Below are 12,895 nucleotides of genomic sequence, written 5' to 3' on the forward strand. Positions count from 1 at the left end.
TAATACCTAGCACCCTGTTCATTGTAGCCACCTCGTACCTTCTTTTCATTATCCTTTCTCATCAACCTTCCAAGGTCTTACTGAAATCAATCTACTGCACTCCAAAAATGTTGCCTGGATTGCAGTATCTTGAATATGGAGAAAGACTGAGTAGACTGGGACTTTATTTGTTGGAGTGTAGAAGGTTGAGAGGGGATTTGATAGAGGTATTTAAAATTATGATGGGAATAGATAGAGTAGACGTGAATAGGCTCTTTCCCCTGAGGGTCGGGGAGATTGGTACAAGGGGTGATAAGTTAAGGGTGAGGGGACAAAATTTTAGGAGTAGTATTAGAGGAAGCTTCTTCACTCAGAGAGTGGTGGCTGATTGGAATGATCTACCAGAAGAAGTAGTTGTGGCAGGGTCAATTCTGTCATTTAAGAGGAGGTTAGATGAGTACATGGATGTGTGGGGGTTAGAGGGTTATGGGCATGGGAGTGGGTAGGTGGAACTAGTGGAGTTTCATGTAAATCGGTGCGGACTAGAAGGGCCGATATGGCCTGTTTCTGTAGTGTAAATTGTTATATGGTTATACGGTTATACCCTAATCAACCATCCTAGTCACCTCCTCAAAAAATTCAACAAGATTTGTCAAACATGACCTTCCCCGCACAAATTATTGGGTGTCCCTGATCAATCCCTGCCTCTTTAGATACTAATATATATTATCTCTAAGAATACTTTCCATTAGTTTACCAACCACTGACATCAAACTTACTGGCCGATAATTGCTGGGCCTACACCTTGAGCCCTTTTTAAACAGAGGAACCATGTTTGCGATACGCCAATCCCGTGGTACCACTCCCACCTCCAGTGATTGATGAAAAATCAGTCAGAGCCTCCGCTATTTCCTCCCTGACTTCCCTCAAGGTCCTGGGGATAATCCCATCAGGATCTGGAGACTTATCCACCTTTATATGCCTCAAAAGTTCCAACACCCCCTCTTTCCTAATCCCTACATTTTCCACAATCGCCTCTTTTGCTTCTCTTATCCTACACGATTCCATATCCTTTTCCCTTGTGAATACCGACGAGAAGAACTCGTTCAATATCTCCCCCATCTCATTCGGCTCCACACACAGTTGTCCGCTCTGATACTCTTAATGGACCAATTTTATCCTTCATTCTCCTTTTGCATTTCACATATTTGTAAAATTCCTTCACCCTGTTCGCTATAGCCACCTCGTACCTTCTTTTCACTATCCTAATTTCTTTCTTAAGCTTATTCTTACCGTCCATGTATTTTCCAAGCATCTCGTCCATACCTTGCTTCTTGTATTTAATGTAGGTCTCCATTTTATTTCGAACAAACTTTCTACGCTCCCTTGAAAACCACAGCTCTCTCGAACGTTTGGCCCTGCCTTTTATCCTAACCGGAACATAAAGATACTGCACTCTCAAAATCTCACCTTTAAATGCCCTCCGATTCTCCCCTACCTCCTTCCCATAAAACAAATCAGTCCAAACCACTCCTTGCAAATCCCTTCTCATTTCATCTGTATCATGGACCCAGTGTCCTGGTGAGATTTTAAGGCTTGTTGATACCCTTCCCTTTATTTCCATTTCGCACTGTGCCACCGTACTGCACCAATGGTTTTCTGCTCTTGGCTTCTGTGGTTGTCCTCCATGGAAGGGAAGAAGAATTGGCCTTCCCTCACTTCTGCTGCAATATACCATTGTATGGACAACCTTGGAACTGGAAACAGAGCAGTATGTCGAAGCTCTCTGTTGAGAGCTCAGTACTCCAATTGCCAATCTTCCAGGGCCATCCTGGAAATTAAAGATTGATCTCCAGGACAGTACAGTGAAAAGTCCAGGTAAAAGCCAGAAGCATCCAAAAAGAGTAAAAAACAAAAGTCTGCACAAGCTATGATTGTAGTTAAAAACACAAGAATGCTGGAGGAACTCAGCAGGACTCGTAGCGTCCATAGGAGGTAAAGATTGGTCTGGCCTGAACCGTTGGTTATTTATCTTTACCTCCTTTGGATGCTGCATAACCTGCTGAGTTCCTCCATCATTTCTGTGATATTACTTTTTCACATAAGCACCCAAAAGCTTGTTGAGAAATTCCACCGTGTAATTCCGTTTGGAGACATTAAAATTGGCCTTCCTTTCCCAGAGTGAAAAGTGATGATGGCAACTTTCATGTCATTTTGCATCACAGCTGATCTGATTCCTGGGTTAATCACACATGGGGTGAATCAATAAAAGATGGGAGTCAGGGTTGCCAATGGAGCACCTCAAGACTGCTCTGCCATTCAGCAGGATTATGGCTGATCTTCTTCCACAGTTTTCCTCCCCTACACCATTTAGTCTCGACCGCCATCCCCTGCACCGATTAGACTTGACCTCCCATCGCCTACGCTGATTAGTCTTGGCCTCTCAACCCTTGCACCAATTGTCTAGTCTATACTCTAATCCTCCCATTCCCCCACACTCAATCTAACCACACCATGGACCTGGATTAGTCTTTATTCCCTCACCAATCCAGATCCCTGGAATCCAGCCTCGGCTCTTGCCGGAAAGATTCGAGGAAGCAGTCTAGGCTGCACTTATTTTGAATTTCACTGAAACAGATTTGCTTCATACAAAAATAGGGGCAATATAATGTTTTGTGGGGTGTGTTAGAGACAAAACTGATGCAGTGAAAACCTCCAGGCATATATATCTCCAGCCAGATCAGCAAATCTGCTTAGTATTAAGCCTGGTGTCAACACACAGGCAACCATGGACAGGCGTAATGGTACAGACAGAAAGAAGGTTTGACTCATTTCCATTTATTTATTCTTGGAATATGAGCAATGGATGTTTTTTCCGTGACGTACCTGATCAACAATCCGAACTATTCTGGTTGCCGTCTTTCCAAAAGTACTTGTGTGGCTGCAGGAAGTAAAGGTTTTGGTGCATTTCTATATTGTACGATATATCATTATCAGTTTACCACAAGTTATTAATCTCTGCTTTAGATTTTCAGATCTGCAGCCCAAACGTTTCCAAGAGCATTCTGTTGGGAAGTCTATCGCCACAGATTAAACAAATGGATGCGCCAAAGGCTGAGATGAACCTCATCACGAACAGTATACAAGCTTATATGCACATAACTTGTAAGTACCCAGCTCTTACATCTTTTAATTTAATCTAATTTAGAGATGCAGCGTGAAAACAAGGGTCCTTTTGGCCAACAAGCCCATGCTGCCCACAATGTGACCAATGTGACCAATTACTTGCTTCGCCCAACACCTCCTCTCCATCTGCAACAAAAGTGACCTCCCTGTAGCCAACCATTTCAATTCTGAGTCACACTCTCAAGCTCACATGTGTGTCCTTGGCCTTTCACGTTACTCCACCCTGACCACCCGTAGATTGGAGGAACAACACCTCATTTTTCGTCTGGACACTCCAACCCCAGGGCATGAACACTGAGTTCACTGCATTCCACTAATCAGCTTGATTTTTCCCCCTTCCCCCCCTTAACTAGTTATTCCAGTTCCTACTTCCTTTCTCTTTCCAACTGGCCTAGGCTCCTCACCCCCTCCTGCAGTGTCCCCCTCACCCCTCTCCCCTCCCCCCTTTTGTTCGGACGTCTCTCATGTTTCCCCCATACCTTGATGGAGGGTTCAAGCCCGAAATGTTGGTGATGTATCTTTACCTTTGCTACACAAAGGCACTGTTGGACCTGCTGAGTTTCTCCAGCATTTGTGTATATTTACACTTAACCACAGTGTCAACAGAATCTTGTGTTTTACCCCCATTTAATCTGCTTACATCTTTGGAATGTGGGAGCACCCAGAGGAAACCCACACACATCCACGGGAGAACCAACAAATTCCTTACAGACAGGTTTCAAACCCATCTCGCAGGCCCTGTAGCAGTGTTGTGTTAACTGCTACTCGAACTCTGCCCACCTGCATCCATTCTCGCTAGCCCAAAATACCAAGTTGAATGAGATGGGCTGAAGAGCCTGTTGCACACTGCATGGCTCTATCCATGGGCTGCCTCTCTCTGCGGCAGGCCAACTGGGAGTCCTTGCTCCACTTTACCAGAGTATCTGGGGTTGGAGACAAGAAGGCGATGGGGTAGATGGTCCGACTTCTAAGCCACTGGCCCTGAGACCAGTTGGGTCACAGAAATGGCAGCTATTTATTACAGGGTCCCACATCAACCAATCAGCTTCCCTTCACTCAGCGAATCCATGCCTGGGTGGAGAAGATCCACAAATTTGGGCTGAATGGCGTGTAGAATTGCAGGGACCTGGGCAGCCAAAGCATTCAATCACACTCACTCTGACTTCTCCAGAGATTTTATGGGTTATCTGGCCAAGTCACCATGGACCCTTCTCATCAGCTTAACAGAAATCCAACCCCTTCACACATGGAAAATGGAGGGAAGGGAAACAGAGACCATCTGTCTACACTGATGGCCAGATCCAGGGTCCTGGAAGGTAGGAAGAGACCAAAGAAGACACCTTCGATTCCCTTTGGAATGAAACCATTGATACCACTCAGCTTTTAATAGTTCAACCAAAGCCACAACAAAAGGCGTATAACTTAGCAGTCAACTGCTAGTCCTGCTTGTAAAAGCCTTTTAAAGCAAATGGATATTTATTGTTGGATTTTGTGGAACTCTGGTCAAAAAGCAGAAATAAAGGATTGCTCACGTGCTCCATGAACTTTGCATCGTTGACTCCACGGGAGACCAGAAATGTAAGGAAGGATTTTTTTTTCCAAGGGAAATTATATTCTGTGTCTCATGTGCATCGAAACTCCCAATGCACTCTGACAGATTACACTCCCCAGCAGTGATCAGCTATTGAGAGGAACTCTCATTTCAATGTAATATTGCTCAGCTCATTCCCACAAATGAGCCGGAAATGAAAAGTTTGCCTGAGGCATACGATTCCTATAAAGCAGGGCTTTTATATTTTTGGAGAAACAATCCAGAAAATACAAGCTCAAGTCCCATTTGGCAGTTTGTGAATGTTAATTTTTTTTTAAATTTAGACATACAGCACGGTAACAAGCCATTTCAGCTCACGAGTCCATGCCGCCCAATTTACACCCCTGGTACATTTTGAACGGTGGGAAGAAACCGCAGCCCCTGGAGAAAACCCACATAGACACAGGGAGAATGCAGAAACTCCTTACAGACAGTGCGGGACATACCTTTAAATTGCCAAAACCCCTTAAAGGATGTTACCTTGTGAAATATGAATAATATACATAAATGATTTTCTTATTCAATTCTAATGATCTGGACATTGTTAGGGAGACCAGCATTTATTGCACATCCTTTATTGCCCTGGAGAAGGTGGGGCTGAGTTGCCTTTTTAAATTGCTGCAATCCATCTGGTGATGGAATCCACACAGTTCTCATGGGGAATGAGTTCCAGCATTTCTACTCAATCCACGTCTGGATGATATATGACATGAAGAGGCCTCCTGTTGTGACTGGTAAGATTCAGCTACACCACACCTGATGGGATAGATAATGCATGTATCAGCTGCTTGGGCCATTAGCGCGTACCCTGTCCAGATGCATCACAACCTGGGACAGGAACTGCTTTGTCCAAGACCACAAGAAACTACAGCTCAGGGCATCTCACAAACCATCCTCACCCCCCACTGACTCTGCTGTTTTTGGAAAACCCTAACCCAATTATTTTAAAGGACGCATCCCACCCTGTCCTGTCTCTTCTTCCCTCTTCCTTTGGGAAGACACATGAGCTTGAAAACACAAACCTCCACATTCAATTAAAGATTATTTCCTGTTGTAGTCAGACCCTAAAACGAATCTCTCCTCAGTTAAAAATGATGCCCTTGCACTGTTTATCAGTACTTCTTTCCATTATCCTGCACTTCATCCTGGGGCACTAAACCCCGCACTAGACAACTTGCAGAAACACTACACCCTTCACTTTGTTTCATGATTTTACTCCCTGCTACACTTTGGTGTGAGTGAAACAAGAGACGTCTACAGACGCTATGATAGTAGATAACACACAAAAGTGCTGGAGAAAGTCAGCAGGTCCTGCAGCGTCCATAGGACGCAAAGAAACCAATGTTTTCAGCCTGACTCATTGTCAAGGTAGAAGCAAAACACAAGCAGGCAACTGAATATAAAGGTGGGGGGGAGATTCTGTGAGAGTCTCTCTCACCGCTTCTCATCGACACTCCCTGCAAACATTGAGACCATGACCTCCCCCGCCCCTTCTTCCCTCCGCCCCCCCCCCCCCCCCCACTTTTTATTCAGGCACCTATCTGATTTTTGATCATTCATTGATGAAGGACTCAGGCCTTTCTTTGCCTCCAATGGCTGTGGGACCTGCTCAGTTTCTCCACTACTTTTGTGTACATACTAAAGTTTGAGCTGACTTGTCTGGATAGCAGGCAATGCAAAGCTTTTCACTGCATCAACAGTAAAGAATGGCCTGAAATGAGGCAAAAGCTTCCAGCTATCTCTTGTTTGGGAGCTCCAGCAAGTTTGCAATAAGAGGGTCACACCTCATGAATGTGATGTGAAACAAGAAAGTCAGCAGGTGCTGCAGCTTCCCATGATCGGTGCCAGAACAAGTCTTAGCGGGGTTGGGGGGGGGGGCATTAGGATAACTGCATGGGGGGCACAATCTGACACGTGAAAACTCACTCAGTGGGGGGAGGAGCAGAAAGAGGACACTTACCATGTTATAAGTGGCGTCCCGTGCAGGCCGTGCGTGGCCATGTTTCTCCTTGTGCGCATCCACTAGTGCTGGCTGGCGCATGCACAATGGATTTGAAAACCGGGGCCACTGGTGTCACTTTCACCTCCCTCCGATGGAAGTGATGCTAACAGCACCAGCTGGCACTAGCGCATGCATGCAAGGATAAACATGGCCATGCAAGGATAAACATGGCCATGCAAGGCCTATGGACCCTGGGACGCTGCCCTTACCATGGTAAGTGCCCCCTTTCTAAGCCTACATCCCCAAATGGAGGACAAATTAACGTCCAGTTCCGGGTGACACCAGACGGAGGAGAGATTACTCAAAATCTGGACTATCCGGCCTAAAATCGGATGACTGGCCACTCTAGCGTGGGTAGGGATCACAATGCTTGTGGATAATGCTCACAAATGCCCCCCTTGGCACCAACGCTGCAGCTTCCATAGAAGACAAAGATTTTAAACCATGTTTTCGGGCCAGAGGCCTTCCTCGAGGTAAGGTAAGGCAATGTACCTTGAGGAAGGCTTCAGGCCCGAAACATTGCTTATATATCTTGCCTCCTTCGGATGCTGTAGGACTTGCTGATTTTCTCCAGCACTTTTGTGTGTTTACTCATGCAAATGGTGATGTTGTTCAGAATTAATTTGTCCCTTCCAGGAATTTACTTCGAAGATTAAGCCTAACTAGGTGCAATGCTTTCTCTCTGCAGCAAACCCAGAAAAGGCAGCCTTGTACTTCATTACAGGGGTGTGCTTTGGTCTCATCCTGACACTTTGCCTGCTCGTGATCCGAATCTCCTGCCACGCTCACAGTGACACCACTGGCGCCATTAGCAAGAAAGAGGACGATGGCAGTGAGGAGGAAGACGAGGAGGATGATGAAGAGGAGGAGGTGGGCGATGGGTCACCCACGGCAACAGACTTGGCCCTGGCCAACCACACCCAGGCTCCCACAAGCTCCAGCGTGAATGTCTTCACTTCCGCTGAGGAGCTGGAGCGAGCCCAGTTGCTGGAGGAGCGAGAGCGCATCATCCGTGAGATCTGGCGGAGTGGGCAGCCTGATATCCTGGGCAGCGGTTGGCACCAGTTTGAAATGGAAATGCTGCCAAACGGAGGTCAACGAGAGCATCGAACCTGGAGCCCAAACTCCCATGGGAAGTACTGAAAAACAAAACACGAGAGATACAGCTGATTCAAAAAATATTATTTTCTATTTAGCTCTGGATGTATGGAAAACACGTAGCCAAAGATGAGTTGTTAAGTCTGTGCACCAGGGGTATGGATTACCTGAATCAAAAAGTACATGGCAGGACAATGGAAGAGCCCTGCAAAGTATTCAGGACAGGTTTGTGAGCTCACTAGGTCACTGCCATTGGTACTGCATCTGGGCTGGAATCTGGAATCATTCCATAGGGAGGTACGAGGAAGAAGCAATGCATTCTCAAAGAAAACCCGCGCCTGTTTGGAATCTGTGACTTCAGATGTTGACAGACCAATGGATTCAGAAAGAAAGTAGTCCAATGACTGACCCATCCCTCTCAGATTCATTGGGTTTATTTCTCGCCAGGAATAGCCAATAATTCAAGAGAAATGTTGCTTCTCTTTCTGGGACCTACCTAATCCCATCTGGACTGGAATCAAATCAATTGTCTTAAAACCAATATTTTTGTATATTCAAAAACTATATTTCTGACAAGCTCTTAACAGCTTGTGTTTGCGGTGGCAGAACTAATGCAATGATCTGGGTCTGTTTCCAGAGACTAATTATCTGGGTGCTTGAATTCTTTAAGAAGTTCACTTATGAACAATGGTACTGATTTAATAGTTGGACTGATGTATTAAATGTTGCTTACCTGTATAGTCAATATCTTGCATGATGACATTTCTATATACGTGTTGCCAATATAGTCAGTGCTTTACACGTGATTATGTAAACTAGTGAGTTAAATGTGACCTGCTTGCAAAGATGAAGTTGCCATGACTAGAAGTGCCATATTATTGGTCTCTTTGTAACACAGACTTGTCGTTCCAAAGATGTTGAGTTTAGTGGCTTGTTTCTTTTGGTCAAAACCCTGTCAACAGTGTCGGAAAATAGTTACAATTGGTCAAATTCATCCTACTTATTTGTGCCCCTTTGAAAATTGTACGTGTTGGAGAGTACAACAGTGGGCAAGAGCCAAAATCTCCTCCCCACACTCGATTCAGTCAACTGGTTTCAGCTGAACCAGCTGGTCTCAATGTTACTGCTGGGAATATTGACTGATGTTTCGACTCATGATACTGAGTACAAACTGGTTCAAAGGATGGCCTGATGATTTCCTTTCACAACTTAGGTACTTGGGTAGGGCTTGGAAAGGTAACTCACCTATTGAAAATATTTTGACTAAACTCCCTCCCTTGAAGATAACCAGCTGAAATAACATTGACACAAGACTGCCTCATAATGATATGACTACCTGGGAAACCTTATTCCAATTGTTTTTGGCTCAGGGAGTTATAGTTTATTCTCAGTTCTGGGACAGCTCAAATCCACTTCAGACTGTAAACCACCTTCTGTGCCTGTTAGCTATCAGGGATAGGAATGTATCGAGAATTTGCCCCTTACAGAATCAGGAACAGTGATATAAATTAAATACTGAAAAATTAAAGGAGATGTATTGAAGATAGGAAATTCTTTAAACAGTCATAAGAAGAGATCCTTGATCACGTGTTACAATCACCAAACAGGTCGTATTGGAGCAGCAAGTTCAAGTCTGCTGCCTTGTCTGGAGGGGAGATTTAATGAAATTAATCTTGGGGTTGGGAACTTGAGTACGTGGCGAGACAGAAGAAACTGCACTTGGAGCAGAGGGTTAGGAGGAGATTTAATTGAAATGTTCAAATTATTAAGCATTGATTAGAGTAAATAAATATAACTGATTTCAGTGGCATGAGGTGGGCGCAGATTTTAAGATCATTGCCATGGGAATCAGAGGTGAGATGACGATTGTTTTTACAAACTAAGATTTATTTTAGACCCAGGAAATCTTGGTTACCCTTTACTCCCTCTGGGTGCTGCATGACCAGCTGGGTTTCTCCAGCATGTTTGTGTATTGTACTCAATCTTGCCATCGGCAGATGGACCACATGGAGCACTCATCCTGAACGTTGGACATTTGGGGAAGTGGATTCAGTCATAACTTTGAAAATGGAAATGGACACAGTCATAAAGGGAATTCTTTTCAGAGCTGTGGGGAAAGGGCAGGGAAATATGATTACAGAGGTGTGGATTTCTGGGCTACGTTATTCAAGGGGGCTGGATCTTCCTGGATTAGCTTGTTGCTCAGGATTGTGGATCCTGGTCCCTACCTGTTCATACTCACCTGCCCCAGGTCCAGAGGATGATCTTCACGTGCTTGAGTCCAGTGACAAGGTTAGATGGTGAAAGGGCCTCAGGCGATGGATTTATGTGGTTTGCCACAAGATGGCCCTAATGGGCTTTGACGGAGATCGAGTCTGTGGGTAGAGCTTTACCAGCCGTCAAAGTTGTCATGGATTTCAATATTTTTAAATGTCTCTGACATTCAGAGTTATTTTAAAAGATATTGAAATTGAAATGAGTGATTTATAAAAAATAAAGAAATTATAAGTAACTAAAAAAATTAAATGAAGGTAAAATGATTTTAAAAATTGTTTTTCTTTGTGACTTTGTATCTCATAGAGATGTATAAAATCATAAGGGCATAGATGAGGTGAATAGTTATAGACTTTTACCCAGGGCAGTGGAGTCTAAAACTAGAGGATATTGGTTTGAAATGAGAAGGGGAAAGAGGAATAGGGGACCAGAGAGGCAACATTTTACACACAAAGGATATGGAACGATCTGCCAGAGTAAACTATAGAAGCCAATACAATTAGGACAGTTAAAAAGACATTTGGCCAGATACATGGATAGGAAGGGTTTAAAAGGATATGAACGCAATGGAAGTAAAAAGGGACCAGCTCAGATAGGCAACCTGGTCAGCAGGGCTGAATTGGGCCAGAGTGCTGCAAATCTCCATGATTCTCCGACACAGGGTGAGAACCATCAAGGGGCTCTCTGAGATTTAGCCTTGCTGTTGCATTCTATGTGAAGTCCTGCACTGGGGAATGGAAACCAACCTGGACTATCCCTGGAGCTTATCTCATGGGAGGCTGAGGGAGAATTGCTCCCTTTTCATCCCTTACCTCCTCAGGAAGAAATAGAAGCTGGAGTCGGCCCTAAAACCCAACAAAACCCACGATCGCAGATGATCTTGTGCCTTCGTCCTCTCTCCTGTGCAATCTAGTATGATTGGAAATTCATTCACCAGCTTTAATGTCTCACCTCCATGAAGACAAGGTGAGCATCTCCATTCGGTTATGTATTCTTCTTTTCCATGCAGCCCTTTGGTTGGTGGACAAACATCAGGGCACTTTGAAGAAACAAGGATATAAATATCATCTCCTGGTAACATTACATCCTTCACTGATAATGAGCACTGACAAGATGCCCAAGTCACTATAAAAATGCTCTTTTGAACAAGATCAATAGCACCAAGTAGTTTTATTTACAGTATATAGTGCAATGTCCCAAGTGAATGTGCAAGTGTGGTGATTAAATTGGATTTTGTTCGGTCGGGACAGAATGTTCACTTAGTGAAACACCTGATTGCACGGACAGATCTAGACTGTCGTATCATTTATAACAAAGTATTTATATTGGGCTTTAATACTGCCTCAATAGCATGAAGTTGACGTTGAACTGACTGGATGTTGATCATCTTATTCAAATCTGCTGAATGAACTCATTGAGTGGATCTGGTGGGCAAAAGGGAATTGATGACACTTCAGGTCAAAACCATTCATAGGAACAGGAAAAAAAATAAGAAATAGGAGTCGTCCTTCTGGCCCAGTGATTTGCTCCACCATTCAATAAGATCATGGCTGACCCGGCCACGGACTCAACTCCACTTACTTGCCTGTTCCCCGTATTCCCCATTCTGTTCAAAAATCACATTTATCATAATTTCATTTCTCCAGCAGATCCTGCTTATCCCATTGAGTTCATTCAGTAACACAAAATGCCGGAGGAACTCAGTGGATTAGGCAACATCCATAGAAAGCAATAGATAGTCAACGTTTCAGGAAGAACTCCTTCATCAGGAACCCACCAGGTGCCAGCATCCATCCAGAGGTCATCGAGCAGATTATTGAATGATCCAGATCCCAGCATCTGCAGTTTCCCTCATTTCCTCTTTCAATTACAATTTGTTTCACTTACAATTGATGATAATGTGATCATACTTTATCTCCTAAGTATTAAACTTAACAATCCAAAGGCCATTAAAATGTGTGTGTGTGTGTGTGTGTGTGTCTGCATGTGTGTCTGCATGTGTGTGTGTGTTTTGTGTGTGTGCACGTGCACATGCATGTTTGGGGGGGCGGGCGAGGTTGGTGGTAGGAGACCAAAGGACCTTCTCAACAGGTTGGACCTTCCTGTTGCCATCATGATTTGAACACGTGTATCTTTCCAGAGAGGAGAATGATGTATTGATTTCCAGGTTGCAATTTAATAATTCTTATTTCAAATGTTGCTTCAGGTTATATTTTGTTTTGCTTAATTAAAAAATAGTTGAATTAGGTCAAATTGACTCTGTACCTGTTGAATAAAAACAATGTTCTGGAATTATTGCTCTTATTTTTAAGTCTGCGGATTTGTCATGTGTTGTTCTAATGAACTTGGGGGGAGGCAGGAAGAGACCTCAGGGAACCTGAGAAGATAGGTATCCCCTCTTCTCGGAGCACAGAAAATGGAAAGGTGTATGTAGGAAGGTCTCAGATCCTTTCCAGAGGACAATTAAGGATGGAAGCTAAATGGAGATCTGTGTCCCAGGCTTTTCTAACTTCTCTGATATCAGGATCTCAGTTGTCTAGGACTCATCTCCAGCTGGTTCTCTTCTTATGTTTGTTGACCCATGACCCTGGGAAGGAAGCAGGTCCTCCAAGCCCTCAAGGCTGTTACAATTCTATCAAGATCTGTACTTCAACCTTATTTATAACCATATAACTGTTTACAGCGCAGAAATAGGCCATATTGGCCCTTCGAGTCTGCGCCAGTTCACATGAACAATTCCACTAGCTCCCCCCTCCCGCTCTCCG

General features: G+C 44.2%; 1 protein-coding gene across 5 annotated transcripts in view; it reads left to right on the plus strand.

Moving 5' to 3' along the window:
- eva1ba (eva-1 homolog Ba (C. elegans)) overlaps positions 1–12,422 on the plus strand; it is a 78,604-nt gene extending 66,182 nt beyond the window's left edge. For 3 of the 5 annotated variants that reach the window (XM_069895859.1, XM_069895861.1, XM_069895863.1), the window contains 2 exons: positions 3,007–3,144; positions 7,447–12,422. In XM_069895859.1, coding sequence (XP_069751960.1) covers positions 3,007–3,144; positions 7,447–7,901 — 593 coding nt within the window. In that variant the 3' untranslated portion in view covers positions 7,902–12,422. Of the gene's footprint in view, positions 1–475; positions 1,858–3,006; positions 3,145–5,304; positions 5,491–7,446 lie in introns of those variants that run through there. The other 2 variants (XM_069895860.1, XM_069895862.1) reach the window with 2 other exon arrangements.
- Positions 12,423–12,895: the final 473 nt, after the last annotated feature.

Source organism: Narcine bancroftii, chromosome 8 (assembly GCF_036971445.1).
Source record: "Narcine bancroftii isolate sNarBan1 chromosome 8, sNarBan1.hap1, whole genome shotgun sequence".
NCBI lineage: Eukaryota > Metazoa > Chordata > Chondrichthyes > Torpediniformes > Narcinidae > Narcine > Narcine bancroftii.